The following is a 26840-nucleotide window of genomic DNA, read 5'->3' as shown; positions in this document are numbered from 1 at the left end:
CAAGTGGGCCAGGACTCAGCTAATGGCAAAAAAACATACTGCCAGGCCCAAAGCCGAGAGCCTAATTGGACAACCCAGCAAACTAGGGTTTTCTATCATCACACCTGCCGTCAAGCTCCCTGGGTCGTTGGATCGGTCCTTGATCCAACGACAAAAGTCAGTTAGGGTTTGTCCTGACCCGCCCGTAGCCACTGTTGGACTGCCAAATCTGCCGCCTCCATTGCCACGCCACCGCTGCCCACTTCTGCCACGGTCGTCGCCGACTTTTCCTGCTGGCCACCGACCGTCGTTGTTTCAATCTGTCAACAACTCATCAAATCAGTCAGCCAAGAAGGAAAAATTAGTAAAAAAAATTGAATATAACTGTTTTACTCATATAAGCCAAAGAATATCAAATCTGAGGCTATCAACTCGAAAATAAGATCATAATGCATTATTTTCTTAGCAGCACCCCATCAAACATCACATGCAACAGAGATTCGAGTATAAAAACGAAGCAAGGAATATTATTTTGGAGTTAGTTTTCTTAAAAAAAAAATCCAGATTCGAAAGAAAAAAACTTTAATATAAAAAGAGAGAAGAAACTTACCTTTAAAGACCACGGTGGTTTTCTCTTACCAGCGTCGAGACGTTCAAAGAAAAACGAAGGTAAAAAGGGTTAGATCTAAGGCTATCGGTGGTTTTTTCTTTTAAAAGGATCCTAGATCTAAAACGGAGAGATTGAGAGAGTCGTTTTGGATTGGTTAACTCGAGTTATGGCCGTCGCGACGACGCCTTTGAATGGCGGATCTCCCTTCGGTGGGGGAAGGATTTCGGACAATTCTAGGGCTCCCTCTCCCCTTTAATTTTAGGCGGCTAAAACAAATGAGAACTAGGGTTCCCAATTGTCTCATAATTACGTGTGTATATATATATATATACCAGTGAAACGACATAGTTTTGCTACCATGTCTCCCGTGTTTTCTGATTTCAGGAGGTAAATAACTGGTTTGGTCCCTCGTATTTGTGATCCTTAATTTTTATTTATGAATAAAAAGGGTTTAATTATAAATTTATGCATTTATTTGAGATTTATTTCATTTTCGTCCCACAGTGTATTACATACTGGAAAGTACTCTATTTACATTTATGATCCTTATAATTTTGCCTTATATTTATTTTAATCATCCTTTATAGTTTATTACTAAATAAAATGTTAAGATTAAATGATTTATTAGTTCCTTGCATGTTATCTCGGCTTCAATCTAGCCCATATAGTACTTTATTTTTGTTATATATTATTTTATTTTGGTTTTGATACATAAATGGGAGGGGAAATAATATATATATATATATATATATATATATATATTTGTGCATTGTATTTTCAAATGATATTTTGAACTTTTAAAAAAATATATATGTATATAGAAAGTTTTTTATTTATTTGAGCATTTATATAAAATTATTTGTTAATTATTCGACTAATCTAGGGAAGACCTCAAATACCTAGATTGTCCTTCCAAGCAATTATTCGAATAAAATTATTATGATATGATTAGTTGCTATTTATTAGGTTAATCAAATGTACTTTAAATAATTCTTTGCTAATTAATATGTTACTTATATTCTTAATGTTTTAAATTATATACTTGGATATAGTAATAAATAGTCGATTTTCTTTTACGAATCCCTTTATTTATCGTTTAGTTACTTTACGTTATTTATTCGTTTATGTTTAATTCTTATTTTTATTTATTTGTTGTGATTAATATCTTCGTTATTCTCTACATGTGTTGTTCATTATTATCACGTTCATATATCATGCATTTACTTTCTCATCCCTTTGAAAATTTAAAGGCAATGTTGTGTTATGTTGTGGGTCAAAGAAATCACGTCTAATATAATCGGATTTTAATTTCTGTTAATTCACGTAGTAAGGGAACATCCTTCTTTAAATAATATCGAGTGAATTAAGCAATTTATCGAGTCGGATATTTTTAAATAATGAAATTAACTCTTTTAAAATTCATAGAAATAGAAAGGATGGTAGTTTAAATTTTGAATTCGAATGTGTAAAATCCCATCGCTTTAGACAATGTATAATCAAGGGTATTAATTTTGGACATTGTGGAGTGCTCACCATTCCTCGTGCATAACTGATTCTCGAACCCTTTAAAATGAATTTTTGGTAAACGCGGATTAATTTTTGTCTTAAAAATGATTTTTGCTTAAAATTATTTTTAAGAGACATTTTTTTAGATATTTGATATACATAACGCAAAGGTTGATGTCTCTAAAATTCAAATTAAACAAAAAAATCCAAATTTTCAAAAATGAGTCATAATTATTATTAAAATTTAAACGTTTTAAAAAGGTTATGACACCCTCCATGAGCAAGTGCTAGTTTTTTTCGACGTTTGAGGGGCATCTACACATCTAACTCCACTCTGATTCGTAGACACCCTTTGTATCTTAATGAGACAGCATTAGTATCGTAATCAATAAAAGTACCAAGAAAATTACCAAACCACTTTGCCACCGCCTCCGAGATAGAACCAATCAGTATATCCTTCACAAAGACCTAAAATCCTACTTTGTGGAACGAACCAGTTGTCGGATTTTCTCCCTCACCCAATCGATGTAGAATTAGCATATGCGTAGTAAAGTACCATAGCCCTCCCATCATGATACGATCTACATCCTCATCAAGATAGTGATGAAATAGATATCGACCCTCCCTCAATTCAGTTATCGAGATTCTCTCTATCGGACACCAAACATTAGCAATCGTAGTCCACATCGCTTGAAAATTCACCATTGTACTCCGTGAAAAATCAACCAACCAAACAATAATCAAAAGACAATTGCACAATACTCCCCGACTCTCCTAAATTGAGAGCCTCCTCTTCTTCCTCTCTCAATTGGAGTTTTCTAATTCTTGTTCAATCTCTCCCATAGACAACACCCTCTTGTTAAATAGAAACAATCTCCCTATCCCACTAGCGTAATTTATCTAAGCAAGATAAAAGAAAAACACTGGAAACACACCCCAGTAAATTACCACACAGGTAAGGAGACTCTTCAAAGAGAGAAAATGAAAAATACCTAACACGGGTTTTTTTCTTCTTCAAAGTATCATAAATTTAGATTTGAATTATTTGTGGTATATTTTTTAAAATAAAACAAATATCAATATATACATATTAAGACCATCTCCAGCGTATCGTTAGAGTGGATAAAATCTCCACTTTAGAGATAAATTTCAATTCCATCCCATATCCACTTTTAACGCTAGAGTAGAGAAAAGCTATAGTGATACTCAACATCTAGAGTTGCACTGTATATGCGCTACATATTATTATTTTATTTTTCTGATTTTTGATTTTTGTTATTTTTTTTACTTTCTTTTGTTATTTTTTTTTTGGATAAGTTAACTTTTATTATCCAAATAGCAATGTAGCTACAACAGACCCAAAAGGGAGTAAAACCAATACTTACAACAAAAAATGGTTAAACTATACCCCAATTATAGCATAAATTACAATTAATATTATCTATTCTATTAATATTTTTGCCTCTAAGTTGGATTCAAACAAACTCTTTGATGGTAGACAGAATTTGTTAAGCATCTCTTGATCCTCGGCGAAAAATTCTTCTATTCCTCTCCTCCCATAACAGATAGATGGACGAGGTCCAAACAAGTTTCAGTATAGTTGAAAGGAGTGATTTACCTTTCCAATTGTCTGACGCCCAATTAGTCATTTCTCCCCAAGTCATATGAGTTAGTCTCAGGTGAGTTAGATTGAGAATGAAACTCCATAGGGTTTTGGCAAACCTGCACTCAACAAAAAGGTGATCCCTTGTTTCAATGGTCTCATTACATAACACGCAGCTTTGATCAAGAACAAATCCCATCCGAGACAGTCTTTTCCGAGTTGGAAGTCTGTCTAGGATGACCATCCAAGCAATCATTCTGATTTTTGGAATGTGGGAAGGGAACCATATGATTTTATGCCAATGAACCTTAATTCTTTTGTCCCTAATTGCTTACCAAATCTCTTTAGTAGTTTTAGCTCCTGCACTAAGAATGGGAAAAACAGTAGTACGAAGCTTCCCTATTCTCTTGATACTCCAGCTGTGAGAAGGTTTTATTACCATGTCTCTAAAGTCTTCATTCTTAATAACATAGGAGTAAAGCCATGCGACCCAAAGAGACCCTTCAGCAGTGAGAATGTTTCGGATAAGATGGCTCATAAAAGCTGTGTTCCAGGATTTAATGTTTTTAAGACCTAACCCTCCTTCTAATCTGGGGCGCAAAGTTTCACCCAACTGACCCTAGCTTCGAAAGCAGCTTGATTATTTCCTTTTTATAGGAACCGGAAGTAGTTTTATTTTCTTTGTTACATTATTTTCTCTTATTCTATCTTTTATGTTTTTTTATTGTAGTTTCTACACAATAAATAAAAATTAAATATAATATAATAAATTCAAATAGATTAAATTGTAAGATATATAAAAATACATTGAAATTAAAAAAATAAACATACTAATAATTAAATATTATGAATAAAATAGAGTTGATGGTAATGTAAAGATAATTATAGAGATGAATTACTGTTTCATTTTAGAGTATATTATTTGTATAACAGTTGTTAAATTTTTAATCATTCTGGACGCAGTTATTACGTATAATCTGAGGAACAGCGACATGATGGAAGCTGCTCCACTCCATTAAACAATCACTTAACAGTTTTCGCACTAAAAAAGACAGAAATAAGATAAACCCAAATTTTCTTTTTCACTCTGTCCAAACCCTAGATCCAATCTCCGATGGCCACTTCAAAGAATTCGGGCGGCCTCCGGGAGTTGTTAGAATCGATGTACTCCGTCGTCGCTCTGCTCTTCATTTTAGTAGCCTGCGTTGAACTCTGCGACGCCGCCGCTGCCGTCGACGTCTACCGTCTTATCCAATACGACATGTCCGGTTCCCCTTTCGGATCTCGATTCGCCTCCCTCAACCACCACGCCTCCTCCTTGCGTTTCCCTCCTGGCGCCGATCTTTCCAGAGCCGTTCTCATCATCCCTCTACGCGAATTGAATGTCACCTTCGTTCGAGGTTCACTTTCATTTCATCAGTTAAATTTTCCCTCTATTTTTTCCTTTAGTTTAATTTCGTTTATTTCTTTCTTGGCAGATTATATTACTCAGAAAAAGCCGTTAGGAGGGTTGTTATTTTTGCTTCCTGAAGTACTTTGCTTTAAACGTGGAGGGAATAAGCAAGTTCATGAAAAAGAGAAATTGAAAAAAATATTGGTGGAGCTCGAACAGTTGCTTGTACATTCAAATATACCTGTGAGTACATAGAAACATATTAATATATTTATGCATTGAGATTGAAGTTTCCTTGTTTGCCAGCCTAATTTTCAGCAAGATCTGACCTCTGTCAACTTCATGCTTTTTTTATATATATAAATTACTTGTGGTACTGCATCGTTTTTATTTACACTAGCATCATCTTGATTGAATTTATATTTTGACCTTTTTCGAATTATTCAACCACTGTTCCAAAAATCCTTCCGAGTCTAAAAGATATAGATTCCACATTCTTGATCTGTGCTTCCATCTTGTGAGGATGTCTGTTTCCTCATATCAACTAATTTGAATTAAAAATAGCATAAACCATGAAATTTCTTCTTACACATCCTATATATAACTCAGGCACCAATGCATATTTAGGATTTGAGCCAACTTTGTTATTGCTATTCTTGCATTTTTAGTTAGACTTTTTCCTTCAGAAAGTAATTATATTATGGTATATACTTAGATCTCATACTCATTGGTGTGACACCATCAATCCATGTTCTGCTTGTGCCATCAGCTATGAAAGACCCGTCCTCTATTTCTACGTTTTCATATGATTTTTACTATTTAAATCCTTTGTTTTTTTATTCTAAAATTAATATTTGGTATTTGTCACTCATTGGAGAGAATTTCTCGAGAGAAAAGTTTGCTGCTTCTCTCCCCTCGATTCTCTTATGTCTTATGCTTTGGATTCTTAATTTTACTGTGGGATCTTTATGCTGCAGTATCCTGTCTATTTTGCTTTTGAGAATGATGACATTGATACTGTGTTGGCTGATATCAAGAAGAATGATGCAATGGGTCAGCCTGCTACTGCAACTACAGGCGGGTCAGTTGACAGCTTCTTTTATCATTTATATATTTGGGTTACCTTGTCCCTTAAAAGTTCATGTTCCATTCTGTTCAATTTGTTTTCTTGTGAATGATTTTCATTACACATTTACCTCAACTAGAAAAGAACATGCTTCTGATCTGCCAGTTTTTGCTTTGAGAAGGGGAAGGGATTTGCAAAAGAAATAAGCTTTCTTTTGAAACTGTTTCAGCAAATAACCGTGGGGCCATGACAATATCACATTTTTCTATAGGGATGCTCGTTTGGTATCAGAAAACGGATCTTGTCTGAACTCTTTTATGCATCATTGAGGGAGAGAACATATTACCTTTTTTCTCTTTTTATTTTAAAAAAATAAAATTAGAATGATCATTTTCCCAGCTGAAGGAGCAAAATTGATGCACTTGTTTTGTTCACTAGGATCCTACATTAATCTTACTGCATTTTCCTGGTTTATTCTTTTTGTTGTTTTTTTACCATGTGTGTGTAACCGTAATATTACTCTACCCCTAATGTATGTTTGTCCCTTTTTATTCTTTGGCTCATTTCTCTTTTGAAGTTGGTGAGTAAATAGTCTTGTATTGTAATTTGCTTATTTTCAAATCTTATTGTGAAATAATTGCAGATACAAGCTTGTTATCCCAATAGCAGAACCTAAGAAAGTTGCATCTCCCACAATCACTAATATTCAGGTGTGTGTCAAGTTTTACGTCTCTAAGTGAAGGAAACTAGTTGCAATTGGTGTTTTACTATTGTATGAAAAACAATACCCTTCTTGCATTCGAACTGTTGAGGCTTAGGTCAATTTTAGTGTTGTTAAGGCGTGTGCCTAAACACACCTAGGGACTGTGCCTTAGTGCCAGACAACAACAATGCTTCAGACCTTTTGGGCAAGATGAACGTGATCAAGCACACACTTGTGCTGTCTAATCGTGCTTTTTTAAGGCCCTAGGTGGTAAAATATCTGCATGATTGTAGTTCTCTTTAATTTCATCAATGTTCAATTTTTTAATAAATTATGCCTCCTCTTGACATCAGGTATTGGCATGTTTAATTTTCTAGTGCTACTGTGCTAGTTTTTTTTTCTCACTGCATGTATTACACGGGTAACCTTGAAAATGTTATTAATGGTGTTTTCCACAAGTTTTCACTCTGATAATTCTGCTTTGTGATAACAGGGGTGGTTGTCTGGATTAAAAGATGATGGAGATGCAAATCAACTTCCAACCATTGCTATTGTGGCTTCGTATGATACGTTTGGAGCTGCTCCTGTATGTATTTTATTAAATTTCAGTGAATAAAACAGTGTTGCAGTCTGTGTTTAAAAAAGCACCGCTTAAGCGCGATTAAAGCGCTAAGCGACTCGAGCCAGGCCCCTGGCGCTTCAGCATAGCAAAAACACTACGAATTCATTAAGCGGTAGTAATCGGCGCTTTTGCAGCACTTTTTGCAAAGCGCTAATCGGCGCTTAATCGCGAGTTTAGAAGATACGATTATGGGCTTTAGCAGATACGATTTTTGGGATTGTTTAGGGTTTAGCGGGCTATTAGATTATCAGGCTTAGATCGGCTTTTAGTTTAGGCGGGCTAGGGTAAAAAATGCGAATGAAATAGCCGGACCATCACGAAATGATAAAGGAAAATCTCCTGCTCATAATCCTATCTCTAGTAGACCATCTCGTAGATGCTTAGTTGATGAAGATGAGATGAAAGAAGATATTGGAGTGTCTAGTGATGAAGGAGATGGTGTTGTTCTAGTTGATGACGACGATAATGACGATTTAGAGGATTTTTAGTTATAAGGAATTGAGGGTTTAGAAAAATACTTTTGTTCATCTCACTTTAGACTACTTTTGGTGTAGACCATCTTTTGAGATTAATATGCTCGTATAGTCGTATGGTTAATGGTATATAAGTATTTAAGTGTTTATAACTTATAAGTAAATTGAGAATTATATTTTGGTGTTTAAGTACTTATAACTTTTGAATATATGCAGTGACACTTTGATATTTAAGTATTTATAAGATAATTTATAAATATTCTGTATTTTTTTTGTGAATTTCGGCCTTTCTGGTGCTTCGTGTGCATAAAGCGATCGCTTTCGCTTAGCGCTTCGGCGTCTAGGACCCTAGGCGCTTTAGGGCGCTTTTTAAAACCAAGGTTGCAGTTTATCTTTTCAGTCAGTTTATTATAAAAAGTTTATTATTATAAAGGTCATATTTATTAGTAATTTAGAAGCCTTTCTTAAGTGGGTAGGTCTTCTATTTTCATAAGGTATGTGACCTCTATTTAAAGAGGCTTATCATCATTAATGAAGTTTAAGTCAGATTTTAAGAAAAGAAAAAACCCTAAGAGGTCTAAGTTTCCCTCTAAACGAGTCGAAGGTTTGAAGTTCCCTTTGACGAGTCCCACTATCAATTGAAACACGCGATCATAACAATTTGGTATGATCGTACCATTTGGTTTCAGAGTAAGTAACCGAACCTCGACAATGAAGGTGTGTAAATATTTTTATTCATGCAGGCATTATCAGTGGGAAGTGACAGCAATGGAAGTGGCATTGTGGCTCTTCTTGAAATGGCAAGGCTATTCTCTCTCTACTCAAACCCTAAGACAAGAGGAAGGTACAATTTACTTTTTGGCCTGACATCTGGTGGACCATATAACTACAATGGGACTCAAAAGGTGATTAGTGTTCCTCGGTGAACAAATCCTTTTGTTACCTCTCCAAAGGCTGTGTATCATTTTGGTTATCTATTGCTATCAATTTTGGTTATTATGATCATATAAGTATCATATGTGGTGCAGTGGCTTCGGAGTTTTGATCAACGTCTACGTGAGAGTATCGACTATGCTATTTGTTTAAATAGTATTGGTTCTTGGGATAATGAATTATGGATTCATGTGTCCAAGCCTCCAGAGAATGCCTACATCAAGCAAATTTTTGAGGTAAGCCACTAATGTCCGGCATAATAGGTTTTTAAAGCATATTGATATTGGTGTTCCTTAACATGTTTCATATTCTGATACATAATGTTTATTGAAGGGTTTCTCTAACGTAGCTCAGGAGTTGGACCTCAAAGTTGGCTTAAAGCACAAGAAAATTAATATTTCCAATCCTCGAGTAAGTTGATATATCATGTTCCAATTTTTGAACTGTATTTGTATTCATTTCCTGAATCAAGTACTTATTTTATTATCAATTTCAGCTATAGGAGCCTATGAAAATTTAAGTTGATATGTCTATGAATTTATTTTTGCGGTTAGCTATAAAAAAATATTTTTGTTGTTTCGAAAATAATCCCTTTGTCCTTTAAAATCCTGTGATCTATTGTGGGCAGAACATTTTTTTTACTGGACAATGGTTAACTTGAAATAAATCTATTAACGATGTTCTTTCTGCCGCTTCACATCAGACTTTACTACAACAACGGTGGATAGATGTTTATGAGAACATTCTTTGGATAGATATAAGAAAACTCTCTGTGCTTGCCTGTATGTTGTTTATAATAGGTAATAAAGCAATTGAGCTGCTGTAGGTAGCTTGGGAGCATGAACAGTTCTCAAGGCTGAGAGTCACTGCTGCCACTCTTTCTGGACGTTCTGTTGCACCAAAATTCTTCGAAGGCACTGGTGGTCTGTTTGATGGCGGGTCATATTTTCAAACCTAAGCCTTTATTATTCTTATTGCCACCATGTGTTTGTGTCTTTGTGTTTGAGACTAGTAGCTGAGAGCACATTTTTCTTTTTGTAGACAATATGTGAATGAAACTGCAATTGTTAGAGGTGTGAAGTTGGTTGCTGAAAGTCTTGCGGTAAGATCAAATGATCTGCGAGTAGAATTTTGTAGGAAAATGATCGTATTTTGCATATGTTTATTAATATTGAGATGTAATCTTTTAGACATTGGAACAAAGGCCCAAATACGCTATTGTAAGACAGTTGAATTGTAGGCTGCTCGTGAGAATAGGAGGGGAAAGAGGAAATATGTGTAGAAAGTAACAACAGAACCGGTCTTTTACTGGTCGTAATTCTATGTAGATTGTAGGGAGCCTGACCAACTAGTCAGTAAAGATTGTTTATTTTCTTTTGTTAATTCATATGTATAATAAGAGCATGTATATAGTTGTTCATTTGTGTCTAAAGACATTATGGCTTTATCATTGTTTGGCATGGATGTGTACCTTTAGTTTAAAATTGTCTTTCCTCTTTTTGCAGAGGCATATCTATGGTCACCAGGGAAAAAGTGTCCAAATTTTTGCAGATGAGAGTAGTTTATCTGTCAATCCTGCATACATACGATCTTGGCTGTATCTTTTATCAAAAACACCTCGAGTAGCACCATTTCTTTCAAAGAATGACCCTTTTGTCATGGCATTGAAAAAGGTTCATGCTCTAACCCCTTTTCTTTTCTTGTTTCTTTCTTGAAGATTGATAATCTAAAACAGGGATTGTCAAATATCTTGGTAATGGCTTTTCCAAATGGGAATTTGATGGTATAAAACCTTCCTTTATGAAGAAAACTTGCATGTACCATTAATCAGAAGCAAAAGTAAAGAAAAAGTATTTGTATTTCAACCTTGGTCACTTCAAAACTTTAACGATTGTCTACCGGTTTGATGAACTTTCATGTATCTTTTTTTGAGAAATATATCTGCGCAAGCTTTGGAATAGGGATTTAGGGTAAATGGTGAAAACACTGGAATGACTTGGCTTTTGCTTTCAGTTACGATTGCATTTTCTGTTTCACTTGACGGCAGGAATTAGCTGGTCATGTTGATGAAGTGAATGTGCAACATGAGAATCTTGAAGGGATATTTACTTTCTACGATTCAATTAGCGCTAGGCTAAACGTATATCAGGTATTTACTATAGTTGCTAACAATTAGTGAATATTTCATTTTTTCCCCTTAGCTGTGCTATCTTTCTAGTGGTTTATTTAACTCTTATTTATTTTATTTTTTCGGGGGGGGAGTAATACCTTAGATCACTGACAGATTGGTTGAAACTGCATGGAGATATAACCTGGAGTTCTTTATATTTCTACCTGTTCTTTACCATTGAAGATAATGACTTGTTTAAATGTGCTGTCACAGGTTGCTAGCGTGACATTTGACTTACTGTTACTCCTTGTTCTGGGGTCGTATTTGATAGTGCTCTTCTGTTTTCTTGTCATCACAACTAGGGTACTCTTCACCATAAAGAAAATCTTCAACGTTTATGTTAATGTTATGCATTCACCTCTTTTACTTGTTTGGAATCCCCCTCCCCCAGAAAAATAATTTATTTTGAAATCAAATGTTAATCTGATCACAGTGCTTGTGTACAGGGTGTTGATGATCTGATCAGTTTATTTCGCCGCCCCCCCTCTCGAAAGGTGAAAACCGCTTGATTGTTGACGTAGCATTATATGCAGAAATGCATGGTATGAATGGTTTTCTGATATAGGCATAATTGAAATCACTGGGGTTCTCAAGTTGTTACAAATGATTTTACTAGTCTTTTATCTTGAGGGATGCTTTTTAAATTTTGCTCCAAAATAGATGGTAACTTTACTTTTCCAAGAATGGAATCAATCAAAATGCAAGAAATTTAGGTCTCGTATTTCCTACAAAGGTTGGTTAAATGCTTTGCTCATGCAATTTCGTCCTTTACATGTACTTATTTACGTGGTAACAATTTCTTCTTCTGGATGATTTAGGGTTTGAACTTAGAACATGAGATGGGAATAAAATGTTGTGTGGAATTAATAGGGGACCAGTGGGAAAATCAACCATGCCCATTTGCTTTTTAGTATATAAATTTGTTTAACCAAATATAATTCATTTAATGGGAGGAGAAACTTGTGGCTCCGTCCGAGAAGAAGATGGCCCAGGCAAGGAAGAGGATCTGCTTGGATTTTTGAAGAAGAGCTGCTAGTGGAACCTCGTTGAACCAATATGCGAGTCATTGCTTTCAATGATAATTATTCTCAATGAGAAGCACTAGCCCTAATTTCTCCTTTTTCCAAACCCCCCTAAATTTAGAGACACAGAGCCCAACTCATAGCTTTGTCTCTTTTTTTTGCCTTGGGCGCGGTAATGCCGATCCCTTGGATGAAGGACTTCTTGCAGCCCAGCACACTCGTCTCCTCGCAAAAACATCTCTGCATTCCCCTGACAAGTCTCATGAGACCCAGACCTCGGTACTTTTAAACAATAAAACCCTCAAAGGGGATTGTCTCAGGAAAGACGGGTTAATATACGATTAATATACGGCATTATCGGATACATTAAAAGATATTTAATAAATTCCGTTTAGCGTTACTTATTATGTTGACAGACTAATAATGTTTTAGGTAGAAAACATGAAAACTATTAAAAAAATTGGTAATCGATAAACTTTGGTTATCGGTAAGTATCTATCTTCTTTATAAAAGTGTCTATACTTTCAACATATTAGGTAAATTTTATCAGTTTTGTCATAATGAAACTGGTTTTGTCATATTTTTAACTGTTATATTGAAAAGTATCTATCATTTTTATAAAAGTGTCTATACTTTTTTCACTGTGAAAAATATTAATTTAAGGTTATCTTTTGAGTGAGTTTTAAGATATTAATTTAGTAATTATAGGCGTCTAATGATTTATTTTTTACATTACGGTATATATTATTATTAAATTAAAAACAATAAACATATATATTACATATTTATTATTATCTTTGGTTAATATTGTTAAATTTAAATTCTAAATATTATTTTATAAAATATCAAAACAATCAAATAATTTTTGTGCAAATGAAATTATTAAATTAATATTGTAGGTGGAAAACATGAAACACTATTAAAAAAATTAAAACATAAATTACATAACTTTAAAAAAAGTCGATCCTTTTTATAGAAAGTATGAACACTTTCAATATAATAGGTAAAAATATGATGTAATAGGTAACGCTTATATAATGTAATAGGTAGTGCTTATATTGTAAAGTATCTATCCTTTTTATAAAAGTGTCCATACTTTTTTTCACAGTGGAAAACATTAATTTAAGGTTATATTTTGAGTGAGTTTTAAGATATTAATTTAGTAATTATAGGCGTCTAATGATTTATTTTTTATGTTACGGTATATATTATTATTAAATTAAAAACAATAAACATATATATTACATATTTATTATTATATTCGGTTAATATTGTTAAATTTAAATTCTAAATAATATTTTATAAAATATCAAAACAATCAAATAATTTTTTGTATAAATGAAATTATTAAATTAATATTGTAGGTGGAAAACATAAAACACTATTAAAAAAAATTGAAACATAAATTACATAACTTTAAAAAAAGTATCGATCCTTTTTATAAAAAGTATGGACACTTTCAATATAATAGGTAAAAATATGATGTAATAGGTAGCGCTTATATAATGTAATAGGTAGCGTTTATATAATGTAATAGGTAGTGTTTATATTGTAAAGTATCTATCCTTTTTATAAAAGTGTCCATACTTTTTTCACTGTGAAAAATATTAATTTAAGGTTATTTTTTGAGAGAGTTTTAAGACATCAATTTAGTAATTATATGTATCTAATGATTTATTTTTTATGTTACAATATATATTATCATTAAATTAAAAACAATAAACATATATATTACATATTTATTATTATCTTTGGTTAATATTGTTAAATTTAAATTCTAAATATTATTTTATAAAATATCAAAACAATCAAATAATTTTTGTGCAAATGAAATTATTAAATTAATATTGTATGTGGAAAACATGAAACACTATTAAAAAATTGAAACATAAATTACATAACTTTAAAAAAAATATCGATCCTTTTTATAAAAAAGTATGGACACTTTCAACATATTATAATGTAATAGGTAAATTTATAATATTATCGATATAAATATACCGATTTACTTATAAAATAGGTCAATATAGATTCTACCTATTACATTATATAACCGCTTAATAATATGTTATTGTACTTTATAATATTTTCCATTAAATAATATAACATAACCAGTCTAAATTTTAATCGATCATACCATATATTAACCATTTTTCGGCGTCGCACCGCATAACTACCCCTCAAAGTACTCGGAATTTTATCTAAGAAAAAAATTCCCAAAATTTCACCTTCACTTGCCCAAGCTGCAATTAACAACCACGCAAATTTCCAAGAAAAAGAACATCAACCAAAACATGAAAACTTTATCTACCCAAACCTTGTTTGATTCCCAAGGAAAAGTAGGAAACGTCATAAAATGATAATCTTAAGAGCCCAAAAACCCTCTAAATATACAATTAAAGAATAATGGACCCAATTAACCAACTCGACTTCACGCAAGCAAAACTAAACTTTCACCACAATTGAATTACTTGAAAAGTCCTCTATCTTTTAATTTTCCTACCATTTCTTAGCAACCAACCAAGCATACAAAAAGGGTAACAAAAGAACAATACAAAACACAAATATCAAGCAGATGTCAAAACCCCAAAACAACCAATCCCCAATAAAAGATTCAGAGAATCCCAGAAACAAAAGCTGATGAATAAATAGAAAAGAAGAGGAAAAAATTTGATACTTAAAAAAAAGAGAGAATCGCCTCAGTGACCAAAAAAAAGTTATAATATACGATTTTAACCAACTTTTTTTGGATTTGCCAAAATGACCAACAAAATCGCAACGCGAAATAAAAATCGCAACGCGATCCCCAGAATCGCAAATCAGTTTCCAAAATCGCAACGCGATTCTTGAAAATCGCGATGCGATAGTACAAATTCGCATTGCGATTTTCCATAATCGCAACGCGAATATGAAAATCGCAACGCGAACACATAAATCGCAACGCGTATCCGTAAATCGCAACGTGTATCCGTAAATCGCAACGCGTATGGGTAAATCGCAATGCGTATCCGTATATCGCAACGCGTATCCGTAAATCGCAACGCGTATCCGTAAACTGCAACGTGTATCCGTAAATCGCAACGCGTATCCGTAAATCGCAATGCGTATCCGTAAATCGCAACGCGTATCCGTAAATCGCAACGATAATCCGTAAATCGCAACGCGTATCCGTAAATCGCAACGATAATCCGTAAATCGCAACGAGAATCTGTAAATCGCAACGATAATCCGTAAATCGCAACGAGAATCTGTAAATCACAACACTTAAATTTTGGGTATATAACACTGAAATCATAAACTAAATCCCTAAATCGCAACTCATTCCATCTCCATCTATCACTCTCTCCGGCGACATCCGTTCCTATATCCAACGACATCCTTCCCAATCCGGCAACAGGTTTTAGTTTCGCAGCTCGTCTGTTTAGTAAATTAATTTACAACCATGAAATCATCTAATGTTGATCATGTTTGGATAGATTTGTGTTTTGGAGGGTCATGGGATAATGTTCATGGTGTTTTACAATATATGCCTTTACCCATGAATCTTCAACTAAAATTGTCTTTACAAAAGTTAACTTATGAAACTCTAATGCTACGTGTTTCAAATAAATTGAATTTAGAGCCCCTAAGTGGATTTAGGCTATCTTATCAGAGAAATGGTAAAGTTTATTTGTTAACCGACAATGAAGATGTTGAACGATTCATTGCTTACATTAGTGTTTCACAAGATGATGTTACATTGTATGTTGTTGAACCTAGAAGTAGTATTGTTGGGTCAGTAGCGGGTAGTAATCAACTAAGTTTTCTCAAAACCCACAACCTTTCTCTAATCCAAATCCCAATCAACTTTCAGCACCAAATTCCGGTTTTCGTATTGACCAGTTAGACGATGATGAGCCAACAGAAAAAATTGTGAGTATTAGTCAGTATTCGAAATTTGGTCTTGGTCAATATCCGGACTTTGATATTGGTCAATACACGGATTTTGATGATGTTTCAGAAGAAGAAACAGACCATGCGTGTAATGATATTGATATTGGTCAATACCCGAATTTTGATGATGAAACAGCCGTTGCCGAAGAATGTAATGTTGATGATAATGAGGAGGAAGTTACGACTGTGAATGAACATGTTGAACATCCATTCTGTAATTCATATAATCCTGAAGAAGAAAAAGAAGAAGAAAAAGTCCCCGAAGAAAAGAAAATGCCACGGGCGTATAACTGGAATATGCCAGAATTACTTCAGATACCGGAAGAAGAGTTGATAAAGAAAGCAGTTGATTGTTACACAAAAGTTATTCGTATCAAGAAAGATGATTGTTTTGATACAAAGGAAGACTTGAAGATAGCTTTATATACGAAATGTGTGGAAGATGGCTATCAACTAAAAGTTAACAAATCAAGCAAAGATCGTTTCGAAACAAGGTGTATGATTGACAAAAACTGTACGTGGCGTATGATTGCAAAGAGAATAAAAGATTGCAAAATGTTTCAAGTTAGGACTTTTATTGATAAACATACATGTTCAAGAACCCAAGTTTTTCCTCACCATAGACAGGCAAACAAAAAGGTGTTGGGTGGTTTTCTGGCTGAGTTAATGTTTTTGAATGGCAGGGTATATCGGGGACATGAAATTATGACTGACATGAATGCTCGGTTCAAGATTAGTATATCATATTCTCAAGCTTGGAGAGCCAAATGTTATGCCTTGGAATTGTTGAGGGGGTCGCCAGAAGCATCGTTTGCCCAACTGCCGGCTTATTGTCACAATTTAAAGCTGAAAAATCCTGGGTCGGTAACTCATATCAAAACAGATAGAGATGGACGCTTTGAGTTGCTGTTTATCGCCATTGGTGCTACGGTTAGTAAATCAATATAATTTTGTTGACTCATTTTTGTTAGTTACATGCATTTCACATTTAAATGATTATATTTCTTGTGTATATTATTTTGTAGATTCGTTCGTTTATTACTTGCATGCGCCCAGTTATTATAGTTGACGGAGCACATTTGAAAGGTCGATACCTTGGAGTAAACTTATTAGCAGTAGCCATGGATGCTAACAATGGGATATTGCCAATAGCTTACGGGGTTGGCAAATCTGAAACCTCTGATTCATGGACATGGTTTATGGGGCATCTTAGGGATTGCATAGGTCCTATTAGCAATCTGACAATCATATCCGATAGGGCAAACTCAATTGACAACGCTGTTAGAAGGTGTTTCCCAGATGCTTTTCATGGACTTTGTGGTGTTCATTTGTATAGAAATCTAAAATCAAGGTCTGCTGGTATAAAAAAGCACAAATGGACATACTGGAAGGCTGTAAAAGCTTATCGGGAAGTGGATTTCAATAAGCATATAAATTGTTTAAGACGTGTTTTGCCTCAGTGTGCTCAAACACTAGAAGATGTCGGGTTTGAAAGATGGTCAAGAGTACATCAACTTGGAGCAAGATATGGTTTCATGACGTCTAATAGTGCAGAATCAATCAACGCTCTAAGTCGTCATTTAAACCAAGATGATTCAAGCGCATACGCTATGGATTGCTACACTACAGAAGTTTATCGACAGACTTATGCCGAGATTGTCTACCCTATTCCACATCCTTCTGAGTGGGACATACCAGATGACTTACAAACAGTTTTGCCACCAGCCATGGACAGAAGGCTACCTGGCCGACCAAAAAGTCACGATCGTATACCGTCTAAGGGTGAGAGAAGAAGAGATCGACATGTAGTCGGTGCAAGGAAAGTGGTCATACAAGGTTGACATGTGGATCACCAGTGCCATCAAATCATCTTTTCCTCTACCAAAATATGGATCATCATCAAAATCCAAAGCTCATATGGTGTCAAGCAAAAGGCAATCATCTTTAAAATCCCAATCACGATTGGCTTCACCTTTTGAGACTGTTAACTTAGGTGATTTTTAAATGCAAACGTTGTATTATGTGGATTTTATGTGTGAACTTTTAACATTTTCAGTTGAATTAATGACTCAGGCCAACCATTTTGACTTAACCAACTCTTGTTATTCAGTTGTTATCACTATTAGGCATGCATTTGACTATCGCAACACGGAAAATACAATCGCAACGCGAAATGAAAATCCCAACATGAAAATCGCAATGCGGAAATGAAAATCGCAACGAGAGAATCGCAATGCGAAATGAAAATCGCAATGCGAAATGAAAATCGCAACGACAGAATCGCAATGCGAAATTAAAATCGCAATGCGAAATGAAAATCGCAATGCGAAATGAAAATCGCAATGCGAAATGAAAATCGCAATGCGAAATGAAAATCGCAACGAAAGAATCGCAATGCGAAATGAAAATCGCAATGCGAAATGAAAATCGCAACGAGATAATCGCAATGCGAAATTATAAACGCATTGCGATTTTCATTTCCGCATTGCGATTTTCATTTCGCATTGCGATTCTCTCGTTGCGATTTTCATTTCGCATTGCGATTTTCATTTCGCATTGCGATAGTCATTTTGCCTTCAACATAATGCAGATTTAAATCAACAAAATCAACCATTACATTTCAATCAATTAAACAAGCACAAATAAGAATTATGTTCGCATCAATTACACAAATCAACTTTTACAAATCATCTTTTACAAATCAATTAAACAATCAAAAAATAAGCAATAATTCTTATTTCCGATCATCTACTATTGAATCAACTTTTACAAATCAATTAAACAATCAAAAACAATCAATTAAACTATTGAATCAACTTTTGCAGCTCGACATCATTTTCACGCAGTTCACTTCTGAGATTAACCTGCAGAAACCAAACATTTGTTCAAACAACACTTTCTACGCAAATTATTGAATTCTAGTTAATTAACCAAACATTTTCATTTATAAGTATATAAACTTACCAATTGTTTATGGACATTTTTATAACGCGGATGCAGGTAGGCAGCGTCTCGTATATATCGATTTAGCCATATAATGCCGAAACCACAAGCCTACTGCAGCTTTATCTCTATCGGTGGGAGGTAGATACTTGATGCTTCCCGTCGTCAAACGCTCCAACGCCAAGCATACGAGAGGACCACAATCTCCTCTGGCTCCGCTCGTTTGTTGTGGCGCGGTCTCGTCTCTAATAACTGTAATATTGAGCTTCTTTGGCTTCTTGTTTCCAGAACGAGTCCAATAATTGATCGCATCCAAGAATTTAGCCAAATGAGAGCTCCATCCCTTAATAACATCTCTTAAATCAGCCAATGATATGTAATTTATCATGCTGTCATACACTATTGTCTTAAGGGATGGGAGCTGAAGCTCGACGAGAATCCAATGTTTACGTTCCAAAACAGGGATAAACACCTGCAATCATAAGTAATAATTCATTCATTTGCGCACTTATTTCATAAAACCTTTAAACTCAATCTAAAATAAATACTAACCTTATCGACCTCCCACCATGCAGGATAAAGTTTAGCTTGTCCATTGCCCAAATCAAATGATTCATCTCGTGCATTCTTCAAGTGAACGGCGTGAAAAGACGTCGGCATTATTGTATATCGTATATTTTTATTTTTCTTAAGTTTTCTTATTATTAGAAGACGTGTCACCCACGCATCGATATGCTGTTTTACAAAAAAAGACATATATTAGTGACTTACATAAATTTAAAAAAAAATTAATCAAATTGAAATATAAGAAAAATATAAGACTTACCCCCCCATCGAAATAGCCATTGTCTTCGACCCCTAATAATACGCCCCACCAAGGCCGTTCAAGCAACAAAAAGATATCATCGGTGAGCTTGCATATGTCAGTGAAACACCCCTTGCTCCGCTCATGTAGATAAAAATCAACTGCGGTCTTAGCCCAAAGGGTGTTATCCAAAATTGTGTCCGGTAGTTGTTCCCTCTCCTCTTCAGATACCGGTATGGTACTGGCCGGTAACTCATACGAGAGCCAACTTGAATCCATCATGTCCGGCACGACAGAGGGTTTCTCAAGAAGCCTACATATGACGCCATGTGAATCGGGCTCTTGAATGGTGGGAGGGACCTCTTCAATGATGACAGTGGCCTCTTGAACGGTGGGAGGGGACTCTCGAGGAATGATATGGGGGGCCTCTTCAACGATAGGAGTGGACTCTTGAGGGATGACAGGCGAGTCGGGCTTCTTCTTGCGGTGTCTTCGCACTATTGGGGTGTACGGAGACTTAATAGCACGTGCACGCTGTCTGATGCGTGAACTCCATCGTGCAAGCATAACCCGACGTAAAGCATCCACTCTATCGGGCCGCTAAATAATTAAATACAAAAATCAGTAAATAAACAGACATGATATTTAAACAGTGAAAACAAAGACAAATATGTTTCAAACTTGCATTGTATTCACCCAAGTCATTATTCTATCATAGTTCACAAAATGCATCAGATAACAAAGAAAAATATGTTTCAAACTAATACCCTGAAGTTAGTATTTGTCTTTGTTTTGTCTATTGGTTGAAGTAATCCAATCCATTCAAGTTTCAATTTGCAGAAGAAGAAATAGTTTACTTTCGCAACACGAAACTTAAAATCGCAACGCGAAACCAAAATCGCAACGCGAAATGAAAATCGCAACGACAGAATCGCAATGCGAAATGAAAATCGCAACGAAAGAATCGCAACGCGAAATGAAAATCGCAATGCGATTTTGGTTTCGCGTTGCGATCTTGTCGTTGCGATTTTGGTTTCGCGTTGCGATTCTGTCGTTGCGATTTTCATTTCGCGTTGCGATTTTGGTTTCGCGTTGCGATTTTAAGTTTCGTGTTGCGAAAGTAAACTATTTCTTCTTCTGCAAATTGAAACTTGAATGGATAAATTTACTTTCAACCAAAAGACAAAACAAAGACAAATACTATTTCACAGTGTTAAAGAATACACAGTTTAGCAGAATTGGCAGCAACCGAACAAATTTACTTTCAACCAAAAGACAAAACAAAGACAAATATATTTCACAGTGTTAAAGAATACACAGTTTAGCAGAATTGGCAGCAACCGAACAAATTTACTTTCAAACAAAACAAAGACAAATACTATTTCACAGTGTTAAAGAATACACAGTTTAGCAGAATTGGCAGCAACCGAACAAATTTACTTTCAACCAAAAGACAAAACAAAGACAAATATATTTCACAGTGTTAAAGAATATACAGTTTAGCAGAATTGGCAGCAACCGAACAAATTTACTTTCAACCAAAAGACAAAACAAAGACAAATACTATTTCACAGTGTTAAAGAATACACAGTTTAGCAGAATTGGCAGCAACCGAATAAATTTACTAAGCAATCTAAGTGAAATGGCTAATCTAAGTGAAATTACGAGTAAATTTATCATTAAGTTAAATATGGAAAATCTTAAACTTACCTCGTTGCGTAGAGTATGAACCTCATTCTGCAACGATACTATCATCTCACGTAGAGCGGCAACCTCACCACATAAAGTTGACACCTCCACACGCCATGCACCATCGTTATCGCGTAGAGTACCGATCTCCTCACGCAAGGCATTGACCTCATCACGTAACTCCCTTGACTCATCCGTTGAGGTGGAGGTGGAGAACAGGGAGATAGGAGTTGTGGCATCTTTGCCGGTCGCCTATCATGAGGTGATGGTGGAGAAGAGGCTCGATGATGTGACGGGATAGGTGATGGCTCTCGTTCTAGAGATGTATAGTCGGGTCGATCGGGTGATGGCTCTAGGTGAGGTGATGGCTCTCGAATTGGAGGAAGTGGATGCTGCTCATCATCCGTGCCATCAAAAAAATTCTGACTAGCTTGCCACCAATCAGTGGCAAGCTCTTCCTCCGTGGGTGTCAGTCTTTGTAATGGAATGTTGGCCTCCTAAAATATAAAAACTCAAACAAAGTTAAACGTCTACTATTAATAACTTGTTTATATATTATATGAAAGTATTTGTGTTAACTTACATTATTTATTGTGGCATATGGTATTAAGTCTTCCCAATCCAACAGAGTTTTCCTCTTCCAGGAAATAGCCCTGGGAATATCATTTGACGTTTTTATTGCATATGTACGCATGCTGGGGAAAGCCTCGAATATCCAAATCTACAAACAATATAATAACAAAATTAGTAATTGTTAAATAATTAATTATAATTTTAGAAACATTATATAGAAATTCTTACCTTAAAGGCCCAAACAAAGCCTGACAAAGTGTATTTGGACCCATCGCCCCGCAAACTTTTGCGGTCATCAAGGCAGACGACAACTTAGTCCAGGTAGCTTTCCATATATACGAACCCCACGGAAACAGATTCCATGCATTCAGGTCCTCTACCAATATTATTAGCTCCCGATGAATAGGTTGTCTGGCCTCTCTGCCTAAAAAGCCGGCATACACAAGTAGTAGAAGGCATACTCGGACAACATCGACGTCTTCCATCCGAGTGAAACCAGCTTTCTTATTAAATAATTTCTTCAGGTCGTCGACATGTAGGTTCGGCTTCTCCATTGACTCATCCGGAAAAACCCGGGATAACCATGATGGGCGGGCGATATGACGAGTGTACCGGCCTACATCATCGTGTCCGAATCGTAGACCAGTGATTAAGCAGAACTCCTTCCGCCCAAAGCAAGTATACGCTGGTGGAAAATGAAACCATATCTCTTCCTCACCACGTTGTATACTGTCGGGTAGATTTGATGTCATGGTCTGAAGCCACAAATGGGTCAAATTAGCATCTCCACCCGGATGCTGTACTCTCAGCCATGGCCCGAACCAGGTTTCCTCAAACAATTGTCTTTGAGCAGGTGAAAGCTTCTTTGCAATTGTAGTGGCCAGGCTGACTTTATTTCTCAAGGTCAATTGAGCCGAAAAAAATTTCTACAAAAACAATAAACATACCAAGTTAGATATACCAAAAACTACACTGTGAAGATATACCAAAAACAATAAACATAAAAAGTAGTAGTTTATTCTTGAAACTAAAATTTGCAACACTGTTTTGTCTTTTGGTTGAAATGAAAATCGCAACGAGAGAATCGCAACGCGAGATGACAATCGCAACGAGAGAATCGCAACGCGAAATGAAAATCGCAACGAGAGAATCGCAACGCGAAACCAAAATCGCATTGCGATTTTGGTTTCGCGTTGCGATTCTCTCGTTGCGATTTTCATTTCGCGTTGCGATTCTCTCGTTGCGACAGTCATTCTCTCGTTGCGATTTTCATTTATCTCGTTGCGACTCTTCTGCAAATTGAAACTTGAATGGATTGCATTACTTCAACCAAAAGACAGAACAAAGACAAAGACAAATACTAACTTGAAAATCGCAACGAGAGAATAGCAACGCGAAATGAAAATCGCAACGACAGAATCGTAACGCGAAATGAAATCTAAGTGAAATGGTTAATCTATTATTGAAATGACCAGTAAACTTATCATCAGTTTCAATATGAAAAACCTACAATAATGCAAACATTTCAAAATAAAAATAATTAAAAAAACTAACCCTCGGAGGTTGATTTTCCATTTCTGAATATTGTGAGGGATTTCTGACCGTGAATGGTTGTGAGGGATTTCGCCGGAGATGGGGACGGAAATCTTCGGAGATGGGACGGATTTCTTCGCCGTAGAGAGTGAGAGATGGAGATGGGACTGAGTTGTGATTTTAGGTTTTAGGTTATGAGTTGCGATTACGGGATTTTGTCTTAATATTCTTTTTGTAATTTGAAAATAAAATACGCGTAGCGATTATAATGGCGCTTTAAATATCGCGTTGCGATTTACGGATACGCGTTGCGATTTTATGTATTATCGTTGCGATTTACGGATACGCGTTGCGATATACGGATACGCATTGCGATTTACCCATACGCGTTGCGATTTACGGATACACGTTGCGATTTACGGATACGCGTTGCGATTTATGTGTTCGCGTTGCGATTTTCATATTCGCGTTGCGATTATGGAAAATCGCAATGCGAATTTGTACTATCGCATCGCGATTTTCAAGAATCGCGTTGCGATTTTGGAAACTGATTTGCGATTCTGGAAACTGATTTGCGATTCTGGGGATCGCGTTGCGATTTTTATTTCGCGTTGCGATTTTGTTGGTCATTTTGGCAAATCCAAAAAAAGTTGGTTAAAATCGTATATTATAACTTTTTTTTGGTCACTGAGGCGATTTTCTCTAAAAAAAATCCAAACCATGACTCAGCAGCAAAGACTGAAAAAATAAAAGAAGAAAAACTCGCCTCTAAAAGACAGAGAGAAAGGCTTTGGAAAGCCAGTTGAGATATGCAATTCAAGAAAAAATCAGAATGAAAAAGATTGGATATTTATTTAATTATGTGTTAGGGTTTTTGAAGAAATAAAACAAAGCCAAAGGAAAAGGAGAATATTTGAAGAAAAGAAAAATATTTCCCCCCTTTTCTTTCTTCTTTTTAATAGAGAGAGAGTCTCTTTATGAGGAGTGAAATGGGAGGCTGCCTTTTAAGCGTCGACGACGGGTGGCTGGTCGCCGAGGAGCTGACACGCGGGACGTAAGCCGGTGGAGCAGGTGTGGGATTTGTACAACAGGGATTAAATTAGGATAGTGACGTGGCATCCCATGATTGGGTGGAAGCACAGTTCTCTGTTGTTTTCTTCAGTTTGGTTTCAGACTTGATTCCTTTCTTTGCTTCAGACTCTGCTCTTCTGTTCGATCCTTATTTCCAATAAATTTCACACTTAAAATTCGTGTATATTATTTCTATATATGTTTTTTTAATATATTTAGCTTAGAAATTTGATATTATTTGATCAATTAAAAAATAGTCTTAAAGTTGAGAATTAAATTTATAGTAAAATATGTAATGGATATTAATTCATTATAAATCTGGAAATCACAAATAATATAAAATAATATAAATTAAAGCATAATGTATTCTAAAATATTATCTCACATTCTTATTTTTTAGCTTAAACTAATAAACTCAATTATGAAGTAATCTTCCACCATTATAGTTACCACAAAAATTTAATTTAATTATTAATTAAAATTTTAATCAATATCTAATAATGTTCTTATCGACATAAATTCTATTGCAAAACTGTCGTCAAGTCTTTAACAATTTAATTTCTATATATGTCAAAAACACATTGAAACATTGTTACCGAATATTCAATTATTGACCCATTCGAATAATTAAACGTTTCACAATTAGTGAATTGAATTTATTATCATAACCCTGATTTTCCTTTTCTAAAAAAAATCATCGATTTATTTAAACCAAGATCATGGGCAAGTGCATAAATATACTCCCGAAAAATAAGTGGGTATAGGAAATCATGTTGGCGAGATCTATTTAGTTCTAAATATACTTGAAATTCCTCTATTTCAAATTCGATTTGAACCAAAGATAGGGGATCTATTCGGTTATTAAATGATACATAGTGCGATACAGTCAAAACAATGTATTATAGTAAGAAAAGAATAGTCTTCAATTCATATATATGTCGAAAACCCATTGAAACATTGTAATCAAGTCTACAACAACTTTAATTCTTACATAATGTTTGTTGAAGTACAGTTGTATCAATTGAGAATTATTTATCATACAATTGAAAATTCGTTTTAACAAGATTCTTTTTGCAAGTCTCTAAAATTGCTAATAAAATATGTAGCAATAAATTTCTTTAAAACTTCACAACTCAAACATAGTTTTGATACCACTTGTTAGAAATATGTAAGCAGAAAAATAAATAATGCGAGATAACATAGAAATGCAAGTAATTAGATTTAACGTGATTCGATCTTATCTATCTGACGAGAAAAAAGCATTGATACACTATATAGATCAAGCAGTGTATAAATACATGATGTCCCATGTATCTCAAAATTCAATGTATATTTATATCAAAATTTTGAGAAATTTTGTATATCTCAAAATATTTTCTCAACATCCCTAGAAAATTATCCCTACAACTTATATCTCACAAATTACATAGATCTTAAAAAAACGATTATATCTCTACAAAATAATTCTCTTCAATAATTATAAAGATGACGTATTTTATATTTATAGAGTTACATACTTAGTCATCAAGAAACTTAATTCCATATTACTTACTACTTAAAATAAATTTATTTTATCAAATAAATTCAATTATTAAGTATTTTTCAAATAATATTAAAGTTAATTAATGTTTGAAACAACTTTTACCCAATGTAACCACGTTGAGAACAATTTATGTTCGAAACAATGCTACTATGAACAATTGTTTTGAATAATAATACTGATATTATTTAAAATCGTTATAGTACAACTGTGATACCAGTAATTAATTGGGTTTGAGTAATTTAATTGAGATTTAGGTTATATATATATATATTTGGTACATAAAATTTTAGGTTAGGGGTGACTTCCTCAGTTCAGGTCAGGGTATATCTAAGACTCAATTGAGATTTACATAAGAATCTATAGATTGCCCACCAAGAGTGACAATGGTAGGATTTGAATTTGACCTTACAAGCTGAAATTCCTTAATCCTAATCATTTGTGCCAACACTCGTTCGAGGTTTTTTTTTTATATTTGTGGTATATAATATATAATTGGGTTTGGTATATAATTTGGGTTGGGTATTTTATTTATTGGGTTTGGTCTTAAGTCAAGTTTTAGGGGTAATGGGTATACATATTGAGTTGGTGTGAATCGAATCGCTTCACCTGAATTAGAAGACCGGTCGGATCCAAAGCCCTACATGGAGTCTCCAGAGTGACCCTCGGAGCA

General features: G+C 34.7%; 1 protein-coding gene and 1 long non-coding RNA gene across 3 annotated transcripts; one reads left to right on the top strand and one right to left on the bottom strand.

Annotated features, from left to right (window-relative positions):
* Window positions 1-4697: 4697 nt before the first annotated feature.
* LOC120203539 (nicalin-1-like) lies at window positions 4698-11588 on the top strand. 2 transcript variants are annotated; one of them, XM_039203818.1, is made up of 15 exons: window positions 4698-4725; window positions 4757-5098; window positions 5177-5334; window positions 6069-6172; window positions 6801-6867; window positions 7354-7446; window positions 8699-8860; window positions 8984-9124; window positions 9222-9299; window positions 9715-9827; window positions 9930-9990; window positions 10394-10561; window positions 10936-11037; window positions 11272-11361; window positions 11505-11588. In XM_039203818.1, the coding sequence occupies exons 2-15, from the start codon at window positions 4813-4815 to the stop codon at window positions 11565-11567; spliced, it is 1686 nt and encodes a 561-aa protein (XP_039059749.1). In that variant the 5' UTR covers window positions 4698-4725; window positions 4757-4812; the 3' UTR covers window positions 11568-11588. The 2 variants fall into 2 exon arrangements, with proteins under 2 accessions (XP_039059749.1, XP_039059747.1); XM_039203816.1 differs by lacking the exon at window positions 4698-4725 and having other exon boundaries at window positions 4732-5098.
* Window positions 5592-5918, bottom strand: LOC120203557. Its single transcript, XR_005523833.1, has 2 exons — window positions 5829-5918; window positions 5592-5695 (listed from the first exon to the last, which is right to left on the bottom strand). It is a non-coding gene; the product is annotated as an uncharacterized LOC120203557 (long non-coding RNA).
* Window positions 11589-26840: the final 15252 nt, after the last annotated feature.

The sequence above is a fragment of the Hibiscus syriacus genome, unplaced genomic scaffold (genome assembly GCF_006381635.1).
Source record: "Hibiscus syriacus cultivar Baekdansim isolate YM2019G1 unplaced genomic scaffold, ASM638163v2 tig00000340_pilon, whole genome shotgun sequence".
Taxonomy (NCBI): Eukaryota; Viridiplantae; Streptophyta; class Magnoliopsida; order Malvales; family Malvaceae; genus Hibiscus; species Hibiscus syriacus.
This window is presented reverse-complemented; position numbering and strand designations above follow the sequence as displayed.